The 21615-nt window shown below is 37.2% G+C and overlaps 3 protein-coding genes across 5 annotated transcripts; 2 read left to right on the top strand and 1 right to left on the bottom strand.

The window, feature by feature from the left end:
- Positions 1-5512: 5512 nt before the first annotated feature.
- On the top strand, positions 5513-8073 carry LOC125189224 (F-box protein At1g30200-like). The gene is made up of 2 exons (XM_048086513.1): positions 5513-6929; positions 7748-8073. The coding sequence occupies exon 1, from the start codon at positions 5769-5771 to the stop codon at positions 6879-6881; it is 1113 nt and encodes a 370-aa protein (XP_047942470.1). The 5' UTR covers positions 5513-5768; the 3' UTR covers positions 6882-6929; positions 7748-8073.
- Positions 8074-8977: 904 nt separating this feature from the next.
- On the top strand, positions 8978-11878 carry LOC125188725 (F-box protein At5g46170-like). Its single transcript, XM_048085743.1, has 2 exons — positions 8978-10601; positions 11470-11878. The coding sequence occupies exon 1, from the start codon at positions 9432-9434 to the stop codon at positions 10557-10559; it is 1128 nt and encodes a 375-aa protein (XP_047941700.1). The 5' UTR covers positions 8978-9431; the 3' UTR covers positions 10560-10601; positions 11470-11878.
- An 869-nt stretch (positions 11879-12747) lies between these two features.
- On the bottom strand, positions 12748-17335 carry LOC125187882 (transcription factor TCP2-like). 3 transcript variants are annotated; one of them, XM_048084527.1, is made up of 3 exons: positions 17144-17335; positions 14712-16396; positions 12748-12962 (listed from the first exon to the last, which is right to left on the bottom strand). In XM_048084527.1, exon 2 carries the CDS (start codon positions 16011-16013, stop codon positions 14730-14732), a length of 1284 nt encoding a protein of 427 aa, XP_047940484.1. In that variant the 5' UTR covers positions 16014-16396; positions 17144-17335; the 3' UTR covers positions 12748-12962; positions 14712-14729. The 3 variants fall into 3 exon arrangements, with proteins under 3 accessions (XP_047940484.1, XP_047940486.1, XP_047940485.1); XM_048084529.1 differs by lacking the exon at positions 17144-17335 and having other exon boundaries at positions 14712-16227; positions 16337-16643; XM_048084528.1 differs by lacking the exon at positions 17144-17335 and having other exon boundaries at positions 14712-16643.
- Between the last annotated feature and the right edge of the window lie 4280 nt (positions 17336-21615).

The raw sequence follows: 21615 nt of genomic DNA, 5'->3' as shown, positions 1-21615 counted from the left end.
ATTTCAACGTATAAATTGATTGTGACTTATTAAGTTTTTTTCCTATATCATTAAACGACAAAAGGTTTATAATTTTGTCATACCTTATTGCCAAGTGTAACACCTACATATACAAATGTTGCATTTTAACGTTAATTAAATGCATAAATTTATTATTTTAACTATGATGTTGTTATGCATGAATTGGGCCGACAAAATAAGTAGATATATACTAAAGAGAAAATGTAGAGAAGAGTATGAAATTCTTATAAGTAATTATTTTTATAAGTGGAATTTGCTTAATTTGATTCTTACTCTATTTCTTCATCTTTCCAACTATTCTCTCTCTTTCCACATTCTATATCGTTGTCCACAATATAATCATATTTTTGTAGGTATCAAATGAAAAAAAAATACACATATATAGTACTAGTATGTGTGTATCATATTCCATTTTATGTAGATGTGCAATAAATTAAATCAATTTGAGGTTAACGTGGGACTTCATTGTCTCCTTTTGATTGGCATTGAAGAAGGTTTTGTGGGGATGGGTTCATGATTCATCTTTATATTATGTATTTGGTAAAGTCATTTTCAAGATTTAGGATGGATTCCACCAAAAAACTAAAATAATTAATTAAGTAAACAAATACAGTGTGATAAAATATGATGGTGAAACATTGCATGGACCATAAATATGATTAATTCCCGACCTAAAAGGAAGAGAGAAATTTAAAATGAAAAAGATGGAATTCTTCTGAGGTAGACATTTTCCCTTGCTTTCTTTTTCCAATTTATTGGCAGACCAGACAAATTAGATGATGATCATCATCAATTTTTCTTTTTTTTTCTTTTTTTTTATATTATGACTAGATATTGCCGACGTGTATAATATTAATATCGAGGATTAAGTGAAAATTTATATGAACTCTCATTTTCTACATTTAAAAATAATCATTTTTAAATTAAAATTCAATTGCATGCCATGATTTGAGCTCTCTAATTTCTCGACCGTGGGCAATCTTTCTGCAAATTTTGAAGTTTTAAAATAAATAAACAAAAGTCCAAATTTGGTTTCTAAAATATTTGCGCCATAAATTGCACTTATGATATTTATAATAATAAAACGAGCAAATTAGTTGTCTAATTGTAGAAATATGTAATGATAGGTTCATGACAAATCGGTCCACTTCATAAATGGTGTAGAGTACATATCATGATTTATTAAAAACCAACTTTAATTAAAAGCGGTTTGACAAATTAGGCATAATTGAATCTTATAAATATTATTCGATAGTCAATTGAAACAATACATATAATTAATTTTATTTATAAGTGTTGGCCATCCTTTGCGATAGTATTAATCTCACAAAAATCATACTTATATTTAATTTGAAATAAATTATTACAAGTGCCCAAATAACAAAAAGGAATTAAAGTAAAAATTGGTTGTCTAAGTTTGAAGTATTATACGGCAATGGCGATGTTGATTCTATTTGTTTTAGTACGGATTGCACGGCAATGCATGATTCATAGATCTTTACTTGAAAGATGTGAAAATTTTGGATCTTTCTGAATTATTGAATAAAATACCCTCTAGAAATGGTTAGATAAATTTTTTTAACAGAATTAGAAAATGGGACATAAACATGTAAACATGGAGTAACGTGTGGTATGGGGTTTATACTTTTATTAGTACATTAATAATAAATATGATCCTAGATCTAAGGTTTTTACAATTGCACATGATAACTTGTACTCCTATTTTGCCTACATTGCCATAATTGCACACATCTTTTTTAATCCCATGTTCCACTTAATTTAATTTTCAAGGAAAAAATCTTTGGCCAGTTCCATACAAAAAGTTGGGTATCTTTCTTTAATTGATAAGGAAAATCTTTAGCCAATTCCACACAAAAAATCGTTTCATTCAAATTATAAGGAAAATTTATTATTCATATCTCAAATTGTTCATTGTGCACTAATAGAATTCTTATCTGAAATATATGGACAAGGATGTTGATACCTCATTTGCTTTTTTTAAGGAGCATATCATTGTCATTATAAAAATAATTAGAAAAAATCTAGAGACTAAGGGCATTTGTAGTCACGTGCTGAGTGTTTTCACTCAGCACGTGGCAGTTATACGCATTAGCGTGCCCAATCACATCTTTCCTTCATTAACGGGTGATCAAATATGGCCACTTATATTTTCGTTTTGAAATCATATTTTATAAAAAAAAATTAAATAGCCAACATATAAGCATATTTCAAACAACTGATTCCAACATGATTTAGTTGAAGAAATCTAGACATGCTTAAAAATGTGTAGGGTTTTAATAGTGTAATTATAAAAATTTCAATGTATTTTTTGTTACATGGTTGATAATTTAGAAGATAAAATACACCTTTTTGAAATCGTAGTGATTTGGTGAGGAAGAATTACATGTGTTGTTATTATGTGCACATGTATTTCTATAATAATGCATGTGGTTTGATTCAGAATAATTGAATCTTGGCAACCGTTCATACATTTATCACCTAAATGGTGTAAATTTAATTATATGTGTGCGTGTGATATTGATAATTGATGATTTTATTTAGTTTCTTGGAAGTAACTTGGATGGATCAAGAAATCATAATTTATAGATAATTCATTAAAGTGTGGATCTATGACAACTTGTAATGCATCATCAAAATAATAATTCAATTAACTACGATTATGGGAGTATTAAGAAGTGATCTGTCACTAAATTAAATATACACTTCCTTAATTATTTGAAATAATATAATAGTATAAAAATGAAATATATAATCCAATTCGAGTCCTAGTTAATAGATGTGCTTTTATTGGAAATGGTAGTGGTCTAGTGGATTACACACAATTTGAAAGAATTAGGAATGTTTTAATAAGTCTTTGATAAAATAAGCTTATAAACTCCTAACACTACCCGGTCAATTATCGACGACTATATATATAAAGAGCTCATTTGCTCCGTCCCTGAAAATTTTTCATCTATTTCCATTTTCGTCTATCGCTAAAAATTTGTCACCTTTTATTTTTACCATTTTTGGTAGTGGACCTTACATTTCACTAACCCATTCACACTCATATTTTATTATAAAACTAGGATCCAAATTCCATTAACTTTTTCAACACACTTTCTATTACATTTCTTAAAACTCGTGCCGGGTCAAATGGTGACAAATTTTTAGGGACGGAGGGAGTACTACTATATTTTCCTTTTTTTCAACCAACGCATGATTTATTCATTAAATAAAGAAACTCTATTAATTTTCATCTTGATAATTATTGAGTATAATTTCAAATTTCAATCGAATCTGTACGAGTAGAAACCTTATAATTTTCTAGATGATGTTGCCAACACGTTCATTGAAATTTTATAATGGTGCAATCATGCATCTCTATTTATATTACAATTCTGTCAAATCATAATCTCATACAATTATTTATGCATATGATATTACTGCACTTAAAATTCCTAGTAAAAGTAAGTAAATAAAGATAAAACAACCAAACCAAATTCTTAATCATGATTGCTTCTCTAATCGGTATATATCATGATTATTTAGTAAAAGGATTTTCATTTTGCATTTGAAGACCTACAACTGATTGCAAAGATCACAATGCTGCCCCGATCCATGAGAGTCGGGGCAGGGATCGGGGTTGTGTCTCGATCCTAGTGTAGCCGATCGTCTGAGAAGACTCTCACTTCTCCTACTCATCATTGATAGTCTATTCAGTATTTCAAATTTGGAGCTTGTGGTTATCTTCTTTTTATATCTCATCTTCCTGTCTTGGTAGATTACTTCCTGTTATGATTTTGCTTTGTTTTGTTTAAATACAATCAATTCACTAGTATTACTGGTGAGTTGTTATTCTTTGTCTGTTTTTTTTCTATGTCGATTTGACAACTGATGAATCTAAGATAACACACCAATAGCGTCTACTTTTAAAAAAGACTACCATTATAAGTAAAAAAAATTCCAATTGGTTTGCATCCACTTTTAAAAAAGACTACCATTATAAGTAAAAAAAATTCCAATTGGTTTGCATCCATACATTGCGTGGAATATCTCTTTTACTTAAGTTACTTTTCACCCTACTTTTGCTGCTAAAAATACTTATTCCCTAAATTATCTTTGTGATTATTTTATTAATAATTGCTGTAAATTTAGGTTAGACAGAAGCATCGAGAAATTACCAACTCACCCCTTTGCTTCCAAAGAAAAAAAAACGAGAATAATTCTTTTTGGTAGCTCAGGAACCACCATATCTTATAAATTATCCTTGATAGCGACTGCCATTTTCTCCACACCCTTTTATTTTGTCCCTCATTAATTATCACTACCGTACCCTTAAATTAAACAAATACTACTCATACAAATCCGATAATAAAATTACCCCATTGTTAATAAAGTACTATTCCTTTTATAGGGACTAGAAAGTCCAACATTTAGGCAATCATTGATTAAATGATTGAACCCCTGATTAATATTCGTGAATACATTTTGGATAATTATGTTTGTTACTACAAAACATGCATTAATTCTGTGAAAGTTTGGAGACTCGAATAACTTGAAAAAGCAAAATAATTTATCCTATTTACTAGAAAAGAAAAAAGAAACGAGTAAAAATCTAAAAATGGAAAGGAAAGGACCAGGTGAAATGTCGTTTATCCAAAACTCACATTAACAACACTAATCCTATATTCTTCGTAACATTATCCCACAATTATGTATAGAGCTCAATAAATATTTGCAAAAATGAAACGCCTCGCTTAGGCTGGGACAGAGTACGTATTTTTTTTAAGGCTATACTTTAAGTGATAGTAACTTTTTAAATAAAAATATTAATATTATTATTTTTATTTTATTATTTTTAATACTTTATTTTTTCTCTATTCAATTCACAAAAATATACTCCCTCTATCAACTAATAAACATTTATTTTTGTCATTTTTCTTCCATCCACTAATAATTGTCTTATTTATTTATTTTGTTATTTTTAGTAACGACCACAATTCCAGTAAGTTTATCCAATTCACATTTCATTATAAAAATGAATAGTACTGTATAAAAATAAGATTCACATTGTACTAATTTTTTTTATTCAATTTATATTATATTTGTACAAAATCATGTATCCAATATGACATGGTACTATTTGGATTGATCAGATAAGTTTAATCTAATCTAAAGAGGCTTGGCTTTATCCTAATGACAAATTATCGCCTAATTTCACGACAGTACTTCCTCCGTTCATTAAAAATAAAACGTTTTTCTTTTTCGGTTGTCCTATTCAAAATAAAACGTTTATTAAAATGAAAATAACTTTATCTCTACTTTTTCATCTCTCTTACTTTACTCTCTCTTTATTAACTCATAAAATAACACTATATAAAATCTCGCGTCGATTTCCAAATGTACCATTTTAAGTTGGAGGAGTAGAAACTAGAAAGTATAAGTACATCAAATAAAACTAAACTTCAAAAATCAAACATTTGGTATTTTCATTTAAAAGGGATTTAAGCAAAGGAGAGAGATAAAAACACGCAGAGCACACACCAAGCCTCGACCACCATTTTTGTTCCTTCTTCTCCTTCACTCACTTCCCCCAAATTCCCCCAACCTCATTAAACTCCAACCCTAATTCCTCAAATTAACCCTCTCTTCCTCTCCATATTTTCATTCACATCCATTCCCTTTTCCACATTCAATTTCTTCATCTTTCCCTCTCAATTCCCTCTCGATTCTCCCTGCAAAACATGGCATCCATGGCTGCAGATCTGTGCCGCAAAATCCACCCCCACCCCGTCGACGAGTTCGACCGCCTCCCCGACTCCCTCATCCTCCTCATCTTCAACCAAATCGGCGACGTCAAGGCGCTCGGCCGCTGCTGCGTCGTCTCGCGCCGCTTCCACTCGCTCGTCCCCCAAGTCGACAACGTCGTCGTCCGCGTCGACTGCGTCATCTCCGACGACGATTCCTCCTCCACCTCCCCTTCCTCCGCCGCCGCTGCCGACAAGTCGCGCCACCCGATCTCCTCCATCTTCCGCATCTTCTTCTCCGGCCTCTTCAAGCCCCTCCAGTCGCTGTCGCAGCTCATCATCCCCTCGGCGCGCGGATTCCCGCTGCCGGAGGATTTCGACTGCGAATCGGAGGAGAACACTGTGACTCACCATTCTCCGACGCAGGTGCTGAAGAATTTCAACGAAATCAAGCAGCTCAGGATCGAGCTCCCCACGGGCGAATTAGGGATTGACGAGGGGGTTTTGCTCAAATGGAAGGCGGAATTCGGCTCCACGCTCGAGAGCTGCGTGATTCTCGGCGCGGAGAGCGTTTCGCAGAGCGGAAACATCAGTGTGGGCGATAACGGAGCGGATAACGGCAATGGTGGCACGCAGGAATCGTTCTACACCAACGGGGGGCTGAGGCAGCGCGTTGTGTGGACCATCAGCTCGCTGATTGCGGCCTCCGCGAGGCATTACCTTCTGCAGCCGATAATCGCGGAGCACAAAACGCTGGACGGTCTGGTTTTGACGGATGCGGATGAGCAGGGGGTTTTGGCGATGAACAGGGAGCAGCTGGAGGAGCTGAGGGTGAGGCCTCTCTCGGCGTCGTCGGCCTCGAAGAGGACTCTTGTTCCGGCTCTGAATATGCGGCTGTGGTACGCCCCTCAGCTCGAGCTGCCTAACGGGGCGGTGCTGAAAGGGGCGACTCTGGTTGCGATCAGGCCGAGCGAGCAGCCGAAGAAGGAGGCCGCCGCGGTGGGATCAGAGGCGAATTGGGTTGCATCGGCGTTTGAGGAGCCGTTTGGGACTGCTGCCAGGATGTTGGTGAAGAGGAGGATTTACTGCCTCGAAATGAACTCTTTCTGATTGAGGAAACTTGATTTAGGATCAAGATTGGAGAAACAGATGCATCAGGTACTTCCTCTCAACTCTGTTTTCTGTTGCTTTTTACATTCCCTTCCAAGTTTAATTATCAATTATCTTGTTTATTGCCTGTTTTGAGTTTATTCTTATTCATAGCTTTCTGAAATCATGTGTTCCATATTCTTAATTAGTAAGAATTCATGCCAATTGCATCTGGTTTTGCCCTAAATTGCACAATTGGATCCCAATTAGTACATAAAAAGAGGTTCTTGAAGCTATTGACTCCCTTTGCGTCTGCTTTGAACTATATAAATTTTACCAGTTTGGTTCAAATGTTGCCTTTAATCTAGAGCCGCCGCAGATTATCTTGCAGTTTGCCATATTTCCTTCCCGATATTTTTTGTTGGCTCTTGTCAATTTGTTTGGATGTTTCCAAATGAAGGTGCTTTGTTGTAATACTGTTTCATTGGTCCATCATCTTATCTAATGGGGGTGGAAGGGCATGTGCATCTTTATTGCTAGAAAAGATAGGTGGAAATTTCATTCGACTGGTGATGCATCCATCATCGGGTCGGGACATTGAACGTGTTGTCATTGTGGTTATGCAAGCCAATACAAAGTTGCAGTTGAATGTATTGCGTTTCTCGTTTGATATTCTAAGCTTGTCGTTATCCTTGCCTAAGTTGCTACTCCCAACCACTTTCCCGGCTCATCAATTTCATCTTTGCATACTAGTTTTTGGGAAATTCGGTGCTGCCACTGCGAAATTGCCATCTCTTATAAGCTCTTCTTTCTTATAGCAATGATCTTTCTCTCCTTAATCGATCTGTAGTTCTGATTTCGTTATCTAATACCCAACGATCTTTCAGGCAGAGGGCGATAACAGAAGGTCCGACAAATTTTTCCTGAGCAGAGCAAGCTGTAAGCCAAGTAATACAGCTTCCGGTGACGACTTGCCTTGCGCGGACAGGCGAAGTCGGCCGAGGAAGAAGCTGCAGTTGATGATAGGCTGCAGCTTTCACTTTGAATACTTAAAAGAGAGAGGGGGGTAGGTGCTATGCTATGCAACTGGATTGTGTTGTAGGCTTAGACATTTTGATCATCTATCTATCTGTCTGTGTTAGTTTTTATATATGTATATGTGAATATTGTAGGTATGACCAAATTTATGCTTATCTGCTTTCCATTTCTGAAAGGTTCAGCTGCATATTTTATTAGCTGATTTACCCACCAATAATTGTCAAAAACATCTCTGCATTTCTATTTCTCAAGGATATTTATAGTTCAATCCAAATTGATTTTGCTTAGTCATTCTTGGATATTTTGGTATAAATCAAGAAATGTTGGTTATAATCTAAGAACCACACTATATTTGTGTATTATACTAGTATTATCTATCTCTTGATTGTGACTGCCATTTTCTCCACATCCTTTTATACCTCATCAATCCATATCCCTTACATTAGTATCTCAAATTAAAAGAAAATGATAATATAGGATTGGGCTCTTGAAATACTCTCTCCGTCCCCGATTAAGAGTCACACTTTGACCGGGCATGAGTTTTAAGAAATGTAAAGAAAAAGTTGGTTGAAAAAGTTAGTGGAATGTGAGACTCATTTTTTTATATTGGTTTTATAATAAAATGTGTGTGAATTGAGTTAGTGGAATGTGAGACCTACTTACTATTTATGGTAAAAATGAAGTGTGACTTTTAATTGAGGACGGAATAAAATGGAAAAGTGTGACTCTTAATCGGGAACGGAGGGAGTATTAAATTTTGACTACATTTTGAGGGCATGCCAACAACACACTAGATAAGCGACATGTGGCAGCTATTTTTTTTAAAATTATAATTGTAAATTGCAAATCTCTCCAAATTTATTCTTCAAATCTAATCCTTTACCTTCCTTAAAGCATAAGCATGCATGTGCTTCAACAATAAAAGCTCCCATACTATGCAATAGAACCTTGCATACTTCTCTTTCTTGTTGATCCATGGTTTTCTTTCAAGTTATAAAATGCATATTTTTTAACATAAAACTAAATTACGATTGTGCTTCTCTCATTTCACTCAAATTATTATTTCTTCTCAAATTAGTAGAGGAGAAAAGAGAGAGTTGAAGTGAAAAGAAAAAGATAAAGAAAAAAGTAAAAAAAAATGAAAGGAGACGACAGTCTTGAGCAGCAATGCCGTTGGGGATTTTCAACTGTCCCAATATCTACTGTTTTAAAATAGCAAAAAAAAAAAAGGAAATAATAAAAGAAAATAAAACACGCACTACACACACCAAAACAGATTCTCTTCTTCATCTTCCTCCTTCACTCACTTCCCCCAAATTCCACCCAATTTCTCAATCTCCCACCCTAATTCCTCCAATTAACCCCTCTCTCTCTTCTCTTTCTCTCAGATCTATTCAGTTTTTAAGCTCAATTTCTCTCTTTACATCTCTCTGCGGGAAATCGCTTCAGATTACATTCCGATTCTCGTGTGTTTTCAGCCAATTTGTTGGGGGTATTACGGCTGCGGAGGAGCTCTGATTGTTTCCGATAGCCATGGGTTCGATTGGAGCAGATCTGAGCCGGAAAATCCACCCGGAGCCGGTGGACGAGTTCGATCGGTTGCCGGACTCGCTCATCCTGTTGATCTTCAATATAATCGGAGACGTCAAGGCGTTGGGGCGATGCTGCGTCGTTTCGAGGCGGTTCCACTCGCTTGTTCCCCAGGTCGACAACGTCGTTGTCCGCGTCGACTGCGTGATCTCCGACGACGATCCTTCCTCCACCTCATCCTCCTCGTCCTCCGCCTCCTCCGCCGCGGACAAGTCGCGCCATCCGATCTCCTCTCTCTTCCGCATCTTCTTCTCGGGGCTCTTCAAACCCTTGCAGTCGCTGTCTCAGCTCATCGTCCCCTCCGCGCGCCGCCTGCCGCTGTCGGAGGATTTCGATTGCGAGGCGGAGCAGAGCATCGTCACGCACCATTCGCCCACGCAGGTGTTGAAGAATTTCAACGAGATCAAGCTGCTCAGGATAGAGCTCCCCACGGGGGAATTAGGGATTGATGAGGGCGTTTTGCTGAAATGGAAGGCGGAATTCGGCTCCACCCTTGATAGCTGCGTGATCCTCGGAGCTTCCAGCGTCGTGCAGGGCTCGAACTCGAACACCACCGCGATTAGTAGTGATAATGGAGTGGAGAGCGATAATGGCAGCATACCGGAATCATTCTACACCAATGGAGGTCTGAAGCTGCGCGTGGTTTGGACAATCAGCTCGTTGATCGCAGCCTCCGCCAGGCATTACCTTCTGCAGCCGATAATAGCGGAGCACACGACGCTTGCGAGCTTGGTTTTGACAGATGCTGATGGGCAGGGGGTGTTGTCGATGAATAAGGAGCAGCTGGAGGAGCTCAGGGTGAAGCCTCTATCTGCGTCTTCTGCCTCGAAGAGGACTCTTGTTCCGGCTCTGAACATGCGGTTGTGGTATGCTCCTCACCTCGAGCTGCCTAATGGTGTGGTGTTGAAAGGAGCGACTTTGGTCGCGATCAGGCCGAGTGAGCAGCCCAAGAAGGAGGTGGCGGGTTCGGAGGCGAATTGGGTTGCATCGGCTTTTGAGGAACCATTTAGGACTGCTGCAAGGATGTTGGTGAAGAGGAGGACCTACTGCCTCGAAATGAACTCTTTCTGAAGGTGGGGGGACTTGTCTAAGGATGAAGAGACAGATGCAGAGGTATTTTCGTGTTCTTTACTGCATTCTTGAATAAGTGTTTGATTATTTTGGAGATCTGTAGTTGAATGCTAGCTAGTTTACTGTAATTATCCATTTTGTTGCTTTTTTACCTTAGGTTCGAAGTTGAATTGTCTCTTGTTAGTTTAATCTGAGTATAATATTGTTGTTTCAATGATGGTAAATTGCTGTCTTGGTTTCTGAAAATCATGAATAAGTTCTCATACCATTTGATTCTGATTTTTCTCTACATTGCATATTGGAATTTCAATTACTCCACATAAGAGAGGTGCTTGAAGCTATCGACTCCCTTTGCTTCTGTCTTATTCCAATGATTTCTTGTTATTAGATCCACCATTTTATTCTCTTGCAGTCTGCCACAATTTATAAATTTAACTCCAAATGAAGAAGATGCTTTGTTGTGATCTGTTCCTCGTCTTTTATCTAAATTGGAACTGAACTATTTGATGGTACTATGTATCTCCATTGCTAGAAACATGGGTGGAAATTTCATTCTGATACGATGCCGCTGTGTCTTGCCGCACATTGTGAATGCTAATTTTGATTTGGTGGCAAACCAATGTGAAGTTGAGTGACTTAGACTATAGTTTTTCCATGATGGCCTTTATATATCTTACGCTTCTCAGTTAACATTTTTATATCTAAGCTGCTGTGAGAGGGACTGTTGACACAAGTATCTTACTTTCTCTGAGAGTGACTGTCCACCAATTTCCTGTTTGAATACTAGTTTTTGGGGGGATTCTGTGCAATATCGCCATCTCTTTTAAGCTTTGATTTCTTTAGTGATTAATTTTTCTGCCTATGACACTGGTGATCCTATTCTGACTTCCTTAGCCAAGTATTCCTTCAGGTAAAGCGCGGCTACTGAAGATCCCAAAAGCGCAGAGTGCAAATTTTGTTTAGAGCACAGTAAGCAGCAAGCGAAGCTGCGGAGAATTTATACGACTGCGGTGCAAGAAGTCAGGTGATCAAGCCGCACACCTTCTGCAATTGGAGAATAGGCAACTGCTTTCGTTTCGAACCCACACTTATACTTTAAAGAGCGCATGCTATGCAACTGGATAATCATGTTGTAAGAGTGATGAGATTTTGATAAATCTGTCTGTTAGTTATATATGTATATGTGAATATTGTAGGTATGATGACTATGCTTATCAGTTATCTCCCTCCCCTTTCTTAAAGGTTCAGCTGCATATTATATCAGCTGATTTACCTTCTAATAAATGCTAAAACGCCTCTACCTTGGTGTTGTTACTTGATATGATTTGATATATATTGGTGAAAATGAAAAGATGTTATTGGTGATTAGATGTGAAGCGTGTAAGGAAGGGCGTATTGAATCCAACTGGAAATAGGGTCCCCATGAGATGTAACAGTAGTAGCAGCCGTTTTGATGTCTCAAATAAGGTGGAGAGGTATTGATTTCATAAAATAAGCTAAGAAAGTGAAATAAATAGAACTGACCCACCTTGCTTTTTTCCTCATCATAAGTACCCTCTAGTTGGTGAGTGGTTGCATGTAATAATTGATGATGTTTCAATTCCATGAATGCATGTTTGGTTCCATTAAGGATTTTGTTTTCACTACAAAATTTGTGAATACCACACTTCATTCATCTCATCCTATGCAATAATTTCACCAACAGATCTAAGTTGTCGGTTGCATATTTTCGTTGCAGTTAATATTCTTTCCATCCCCTCAGACCCGCGTTCATTAACTCATTTCATTTACATTTCATTATAAACGTATTATAACAGCGCAAACGAGACTTCTAATGGTTATGGTGAGTATTTAGCTGTGATAGTTTATTGAGGCTGTACCACTGTAGACAACTCACAAGTCGCACCCCATATAAGTAGGGGCAATTATTATTGAGGAAGCAAGCTGTTTCCAGCTACTTTTATTTTCTTGAAAATACTAAATTGTTTCACAACTTCAATTATTTGTGCCTCATTATCTGGCAATCTACTACACATACATAGTCTTAATGCAACAGCTGCACAGACAGGATCTATATGCATTATTGTGCCAGAACCGAAATTGCTACCAATTAAAGCAAATTATATAGACAATTGTATTGTCGATTGCAGGCAGAAACAGAAACAAAAACAAAAAAAATGAGAGGATATGCAGCAAGACATTTTCTCATCAATCAAACAAACAAACACAAACAAACTGCTGCGTTGGGCACAATATATAATAGAGCAGCAATGTGCAACAGATAGTGCTAATAGAATGGGAGTTGGAACAGAACAATTAGAAATCCAGAGGCATAATAATCATAATACAGGGCGCTCTGTTCAGCCATTGCGCCTGTTTCATTTTCTTGTCTTCACATTTTACCTGCACGCCAACAAACCATTCAAATTTGTTCAGCCCTCAAGTGAGTAGATGATGATGAAGATGAATAAGAAATCTCGAAACATGGGACTCGACTACACTGATAGTATGTGCTGTATTGTAGAGTGTGGCATCATGTAGCAATGTTGAACATGTAGTGATATATGTTGCAAAGAGAAAATTAAGCTGCAAAGCTTCAAACCATGCAATGTCTCCTCCTGTTGGGTTCATTTCCTCAGCATATAATACTACTTGCATTGCACACCATTACTATACTCTACATATCCAATTTGCATATAGGCAGACAAGTAGACAACAGTTAAGTTTTTTTTGCTTATAGGCATTGGTCCAAGAATTCTAAAAGAACTGAGATTGTAATAGTTAGGATAAACAAGATTTTAACTAAGTCAGTATCTACAAAATCACGAAGCACTGAATTTAAGATCCTCTGTTCCATTTTGGCATCCCTGTTTAGCCTCCAATACACATTTTGGCATAAAGAAAATTTCTATCAGACTAATGTATTTCCAAATATGTTAGTATTTCCAAATATGTTAGTATTTCATTCAACAGATGGGCAATTAACATATTTCATGCTTTGGGTATTAGGCTAAATTCAGTACGTACAAGTAAGTATATTCATAAAAGGTCAAGACCTTACATATGGCACACTGACCAATTTCCACTATTAAAGAAAAAAGAAAATTTAAAGGCCTGTTCACAATACCTTCCCTAAAGAAGCTTTTTGAAAAATGAGTCAAATCCAAGTATTCCTTAATTTTAAGTTTTTAACCACACCTATATTGTTTTCACAGAAAATAGTTCGAGCCTTCTGCATTACCTCAAATTGAGTATATGTGCTAAATGAAATTATTGCATTTAGCCATAAAATAAAACTATATGAATATGTTTATATAGCTTCAGATGCTGTTAGATTATACTTTGATATTGCAAGTGACAATCCAGGCTCTATTATTCTATGGCAGAAGATCAATGTCAACATTTTTGCCATTAGTACTGAGTCGCTAGTGAACTAAAGGATAGAAAATAAAATGTGCATTTTTTGCTGAATAAATCTCTTCTATTTATAGGCACTAAAAGAAAACCTGAATTTCTTCCAAATTAAAATTTCTATTTTCTCCCAAAGATAACGCAACATCAGTTACCGAAATTTGAAAAGACAAGGTACAGAAATTACTCTTGGAAGACCCATGGCAGAATGTCAAAATTAGTACTTATGATATGCATGAACCTAAAAATTATTGAAACGATCATCTACTATCTGGTTATAATTACTTGCAGGCAGAAAAGGCCAAGTTACTTGAGCCTTAATGTAATAATTAAAAACTCTAAATCATTCCATTAAAGAAAAAGAAAAAAAAGGGAAAGTTGGAATGACAAGTGTTGATGGTAGGAGAGCTTGAGAGACCAATGGTGGAGCAGGCACAGTTAAAGGAGACAGCAGTAAAAGCCTAGTTACAGAGAGGGAGATGCTAAAGTGTGCATCTTTGAATGGTAGAGCAACACATGGCTCCTCCTCCATTATGTGTTAGAAACAAGGGAACCAAACAAACAGACAGCCAGCCGATCCCTATTACCGTGCGAGGATTTTAATAAAAAAAGACCAAACGCAATGAGATGAGAAATTCCCCATTAATTCAATTAATTATACCATCCCTCCTTTTCCCGATACCACTGCTGTAATGTTCATCGTACTGCACTGAAAATTAAAGAAAATGTAAAGATGATTACCAGTTGGACGACGTCGCTTCAGTTCTTGCTTTTCCCTCCTCTCTGGGCGGAGTGGCGGCCGCTGCTGGCGTGGGCGTCGCCGTAGCAGAGCTGCAGGCCGCGGGGGTCGTAGCCGGAGAGGAACTGGTGGTGGGTTTCGGCCGTGCCGAGGAAGAAACTCGGGGCGGATCCGTCGGAGTACCTCTGGAGGTGAGGCGGGAGTGACGGCGATGATGAATTGGACTGAAGGGTCCCCCTATTGAAGCCACCATGACCAAGGCCTGATGAATTGGCGGAAGAGGAGATCGTAAAGTTGAAATTGTACTCAATGCTGCTGCTGCCACTGCCGCTGCTGTTGTTGTTGTTGTTGGCGTTCACGGCTGGGATTAAGTGGTCCGGCACGAAGGAGAAGTGCTGGAGCTCCGGGTGGTGGTGGTCGGCGATGCTGAACAGCGGCGAAGCGACGGCGGAGGTGTAGGGGTTCGCCGGCAGGCGAGCGGCGGAGGGCGGGCCTAGGAGGCCGGAGGTGAAGTAGTCCATGGGGGTGGAGGACCAGTGCCTTGGGGCGGCGGAGTTCGAATTAGGGCTGGTGGAATTGTTGGTGACATTACCGATTCCGCCGCTCAGGAGCTCGGTGAAGGAAGTGGTGTGAGAGATAGGGTTGAGAGAGGGCGGATGAGTCGACTCCTTCTCCTTCTCCGCGACTCGCTCCTTTGCCCGCTCCCTCGCCTTGATTCTGCTCTCAGATCTAGACAGAGACAGCCCCGACCCCTTGCTCGTCTCAGATGTGCTGCTGCACGCCGACGATTTCGTCACCTGCTGTGAGTAACCGTCCAAATTGACTTCACCGGAGTCGAAGCAGAGGTGATCGCTAGCGGCGGTGCTGGACCTCTTCTCGTCGCTGAGCTGCTTGGGGGTGTCGGGGAAGGGCGTGGTCATCGGCGGCAGCTCCTCAATCGAGCTCGCCGCCGCCTTGAGCAGCCACTCCACCGCCTTGCTCGGCTGATCCACCCCCAGCCGGTCCTGCAGATCGTAAAATTGGATGGCGGTGTTCACCGACAGCCTCACCCGCCGATCCCTCAGCCCCTTCGATGTCAGCACCTTGCTGTGCCTATCCTTCCCCCCCGACGCCCGCGAAACCCTAACAATCCGCGAGGCCGGCCAGCCGTAGAATCTCCCCACGCCGCCGCCTAATTCAACTCCACCGCCGTTGCCTCTCTTCTTACCCCCTTCCTCCTCCTCCTCCTCCATCCGAGCGCGCCCTAATTTCGCTCCATTGCTGATCCTGGGGAACTTACATTGAATCTGATCATCTACCTCCATACCACCGCTTTCATGCCTTTCCTCAATCAATCCCCTCTTTATCTGTCTACGCTTTTCCCCAATTAATAATTTGAAACTGAATCCGGAGGATTAGGGTTTGAAGGTAGGAGAGAGAGAAACAGTGGATGTGTGCGGTGCAGTTGAGCTGGATAGTGGATGTGGGGAAGACTGTACCGTCCTTTGCATTGATGACGATTACACAGACTACTTTGGCCTTTGTAGTGCCATATCCATACAAAATAGATACATATATATCTATCAATATCTAGAGAGAGAAACTGTAGCTATTACTATCTCAGAAAACGCTGTATCACGTTTCATACACAGAGAGAAGTCAGAGAGATGAAGTGCCTTCAAAAGCAACACCAAAGCCTGTGTAAGCTCTGCAACAAAAAATCAAAATCACAAACAAAAAATTAGAACATTCAAAATTTAACCACCACATAAAAAAAGAAGAAAAAAAAAGGATAGAATCTGATGCTGAGCAAGAGTAAAAAGGGAGAGCTGCTTTTAACTTCTTCCTTTTCCTCACAGAGCACATAATTACTTCTAATTAAGGTGAAAAAAGTGATTAGAAGCAATAAGCCTAAATTAGGATTAATTGTTAGTGTTTCAGAGGGAAAGAGACAGGTGCTGGACAGAGAGAGAGATTAGTAATTAAAGCCCTAGAAATTGCAGGCATAGCATAATTGCCTTCTGCTTGCACACACCAACCACGCATCAACAGCTGCTGAACAAATATTTAATTAATTAATTAATTGCATATCTTCTTCAATCATCAATAACAATAAATTAATCACGCACGGACGATGAGATGCGCCATCAATCGTTAACGACAAATTAAGATTTCAAATCCAGAACAAAACACTGTTGGATCTCTTTAAAAAACTTCGAAATCGGAAGCTCAGCTCGATCGCATATGCAGCTCGCGGAAAAACAAAATTGCAGATCGGCATATAGATATAGATTAGTATGAGCTTAAAGAGCAAAAGTAACACACATTATCAACATTTTCTTCTGCAAATTCTCGAAATTCTTCGACGTTGAAGATGTAAATCGAACTGGATGAGGGAGAAATGAAGTGGAAAAGATATATGCAGGCGACTTCGAAGTTTACAAAAGGGGTTTACCCGAAATTCCAGTGGAGCTGCTTCCTTATCTCCCAACTTTCCCAACTCCAAAGCACTAAAATTAGCTCAGAAATTAATGCTTTGAATTTTAATCCAAAAACATGAGTAATTATGTGAATTTAGGGTTTATATTTGGTGTTTTCATGAAAAAAATGAAGTTATTTGGAAATAATTAATTATAATTGGGAAATTGAGTTGGAGAAGATGAAAGCCCTAACAAAATGGGGTTAAATCGATTGGAGCAGGCACAGCGCCATTGCCATCTCTTTACATCTGCATCCTTTTATTTTCTATATATCTCATTTTCCACCACCAATTTTCTCATATTTATCGCTTCCTAGTATCGTATAGAGTCGTCAAGTGAGCGGGTCGGGCTAGTCACCTGCCCAGGATCTGTCCGTCAAAAAAACGAAACAGGCTCCATTGGATCTCGACCACCAATTTTTCTTATTAAAATATAGGATTACTTAGTAAAAAAAAAGGAACAAAGAAAGTAAAAATAGGAAAGTATTTAAAGTTTAACGTAAAAGTGAAAACGTTCGTAAAATGATATACCCGATTGTAAAAGAAAGTCAAACATTTTCGTAGCGGCATAAATGATCAGCCTCCATAGTATATGAACATTGTAGCTATAAATCCAACTCTTTACTTTCTTCAATCAAATATATAGGCATAAAATTTTAGCCTATTAGATGGGTGTTAAATCTTAATTAGATTAATTGATTTTCTAGTAGCTAGGTAACTAATTTGAGGGTGAGTTTGGAGATTTTGTTTTGTATCGAATTCATTACCATGTTTGAGGAAACATGTGTAGTATGTTACGGATATTTCCTCCTTTTTGTCCGAAGCCAAATCCACAGAATTTAACAAGCTACTCAATAATAGGTTTCTTTGTCCTATTATACATATGATAGCTGGATTTCTAACAGATTCAATTAATTTTTTATCCACCAAATATGTTCAAGGTTTTTTTATTTTATTTTTTGTTTTATGATTATTTAATGGAGCTATAAACTCTAGATCATGTGATTAAGATTGTGAATATACTATGATATGCTACCAACAAGAAGACATTCTTGATCTCCTTGATTACATTAGTATTTTCTGACTAGATGGGAAGTGGTGTTTTCAGTGGCCGACGGGGGAGTAACGCATAAGAACTTGTCATGCGAGACCAACAATTGGAAACGACTGCTAATGCCATGTAGACTAGGGAGCAAAAGGAGGAATTCACCCGAAAGAAGTTTGCGTGTGATTAGCTAGTTGGTTAGACAATAGCTTACCGAGGTTTGTGTTCATTTCTAGAGTTTATGTATAAAATATGGATTTAAATTTTTTTGATTATTAAGAGTATTTAGGTAAAATTTCTAGTAGTGTTAATTACTTGTGTTTTACTTTCGTTTGCAATTTCTGTCGTTATCGTGATGTCATAGATTTTTTGGTATTTTATGAGAAATATAATGCAAAAGTCTCTATCATCGAAATAAAGTACTCCACTCGTTCCACATTAATAGAGTCATTTCATTTTCTGCACTCGTTTTGGATAAATGATAATAAATAGTTAAAGTCGAGACAGAGTAAAGTAAAAGAAAGAATAATGTAGAGAACAATATTCTCTCTCTTATTTTACTTTTTCTCCACTTCAACTATTTATAATTATTTTTTCAAAACGAGTGCACAAAATGAAATGCCTCTATTACTATGGAACAGAAAGGGAATAGAAAAAATATTCATTGAAATTACACAAAATTTAGAATAATGTGCGAATTCAATTTAAGTGGATGAAGGACAAATGAAAAATCCTAAAATGAAGCTATTTTATTTGTAGGTTTTTAATCATAACAATTGCAAAATTTCCCAATTAAGTTTTGTTTTCTTATTATTTTTAATTGGATTGCTATTTGCCTTTTAGTTATTGCCAAACGATAGGGTTTAAAAGTGGCATACCGTTGGAATTGCATAAAATCTGGCTATTTTGTTTCTCTCTATTCTATCGAATTTTTTTATTAAATAAAAGGACTAGGCACAACTCTAACTAGGAAAATGCATTGATTGAGTGACCAATGACTCCAATATCTATACATTCAAATCGTGTATAAAACAATGCAAATAAGCATATAGTTATGATGGTTTGGTCCAAAAAGAAATTGTGCGTAGAAATATTCTCTCTCATTCAAATTAGTGTAATACTAGTCGTGTTCCCTATTTCCCCCTATCTAATTTACTCCCAACCAAATATGCCCTTAATGTTTAAATAAAAAAAAAAACCAAATGAGTTACTAACAAAATAAGTTACCAAATATGTTGTGCAAATTAAACTACTTATATTTAATACAATTAAAATGATATATAAATATATTGCATATAGACATCAACAAATAAATGAGCTCCCCCAAGTGGGAGGAGTATTTATAAAGGTGAAAATGGTGTTCTCCACCACCCAAATGTCAAGTTGCAAAGCTTACTCATCAAACTCCATATTTTTAATGAATGTGATTTTTGGGTACCACATAAATATTTCTTTCTTTTTTTACGATTATCCATCTCCATCATACAAAAAAGGGCTTTAAGATTCACCAAAAGTAATTCTTTTAGAAACCTATATTTTAAATTATTTTTTTTTCTGTACAAATTATGGATGATAGAATATGATGGGCTACTGGAGACATTATTGGTGTCACTCTCATTCACTTTTGTGATAACTCAAACTCCAATCTAAGTACTAGGGAAGAAGAATTTTAAGCATTCAACTATATTTCATTATCTCTCTCTTATGTTACATGTAGACTATTTACTAAACTTAGTAGTAGTAAGATTGGAAAATTGGGCACGTTAATGGTGCGATCTCCTATTGGATTAGAAAAAATAAATGAGTAAGGAATCATCACAAATAATAGAGATATTTAAGATTATAAAATTAGTAGATTTGAAAAAATAGTAGTACTAATATCTAGTGGCTGCATTGTCCATCTAAATGTCCAACATTACTTATCTATTGTACCCATAAATGAAGTTGAAAGTGTATTCAACACATTTTGATAGCAAGTGCAAAAGAATTCGATATCACTACTTTCTTATACAAAAGAAATACTACTTTAAATGAAAAATTGGTGAGCAGCAACTTAGCAATGTACAACCAGTTCAGAATGATAGTATAAAAAATTAAATAATCATTGTAAAAACAAAAGGAAATGCTCTATCCAAATCCTTTACATGAGAAAGTAATGGACGAACACAAGAAAACAGAAGCAAATGAACAACACACATTCTCATGTTATCCAAGAAAGGAACTTGATAGCCACAAACAAGTGAGGAAATGGCAAGTCACATCGATAAACAACAACCCAAAACAGCGTTAGGCGATGGTTATTGAGAATTTAAATAAGTCATACATTTTGCCGTTCAGCGACTACAAATGACCTCAGAAGCAAAGAGAATTCACTCATTTTACCATAGTACTAAGAGTGAATTATTGTACATCTTGGTCAAACTGACTCGCATCAACAATCTCAAAATGATGAGATTATTCCACCCCATGGTCCAATGTGATTTTGCACCAGAGGAGAGGGTTGAATTTGATTCAGACAGTGATTAAAATCCTGGCAACAGCAAGCAAGCCCACATCAACTCCACAATGCTTTGCTATCATCTTAAATACTCAATTTTGGACCACATTTTTGTCTATATGTCTATCTGCTTCCAAAATTCCCATCATTAATCATCTTTCACAATCTCTTCCCCCTTGCAGTCATAACATTATCTTCATCTCCAATTAAATTTCATTCCACATTTATGTTCGTCACATCACACACACACATACAAAATGATTACTCGAACCCCAATAATGAATATTGTAAGCTGATGAAATAAAATAGGGAAAATGAATAGCGACGCATCTCGAGTGGAAAAAATGGCTCGGGTTCTAGATGTATAGATTGTGTTCGAATACGAAAGATTATACTAACATGAGAATAGTTAAGGTTAAAATTGACTCGGGATTACATGAAATTAATATTGTCATGAGAGAATAGCTATGATATATAGGGCACGTTCACTATATATAAGCCTTACTAAATCATATCTTGTGTTCGGTAGTCATGACTATAAAAAATATCGGCCCATTACTATTATTTCGGCACGTATGTCTACACACTAGATTTTCTTAATATTTTCAACGCGACTATTCATCTGACTTAGAACTTCGTCCCTATGTTTTCTCCCCGCGTCTATTTCATATATTTATCTCTTTGATTCATATATTGTTGGACCTTTCATACCAAAGTTAACTAATTAATGTTTGACACAAATGAAAACAAAAATGGTTCACATCCAACTAGGCATATAAAGTAATAGAGTTATTTTTATCTTATCAAGTTTAAATACACACAGTCCGTTTTGAATTATCTTGGAGTACTGTATTTCAGTATGATATGGGATCGAATACTACCTAGTTAAACAACCAAATTAACGAC

The sequence above is a fragment of the Salvia hispanica genome, chromosome 5 (assembly GCF_023119035.1).
Source record: "Salvia hispanica cultivar TCC Black 2014 chromosome 5, UniMelb_Shisp_WGS_1.0, whole genome shotgun sequence".
Taxonomy (NCBI): Eukaryota; Viridiplantae; Streptophyta; class Magnoliopsida; order Lamiales; family Lamiaceae; genus Salvia; species Salvia hispanica.
The sequence above is the reverse complement of the archived record's forward strand: the minus strand, read 5'-3'. Positions and strand labels throughout refer to the sequence as shown.

Excerpts from the sequence above, each read along its gene's own strand:
- LOC125187882 (XM_048084527.1), bottom strand. The coding sequence starts at position 16,013 with ATGGAGGTAGATGATCAGATTCAATGTAAGTTCCCCAGGATCAGCAAT.
- LOC125189224 (XM_048086513.1), top strand. The coding sequence starts at position 5,769 with ATGGCATCCATGGCTGCAGATCTGTGCCGCAAAATCCACCCCCACCCC.
- LOC125188725 (XM_048085743.1), top strand. The coding sequence starts at position 9,432 with ATGGGTTCGATTGGAGCAGATCTGAGCCGGAAAATCCACCCGGAGCCG.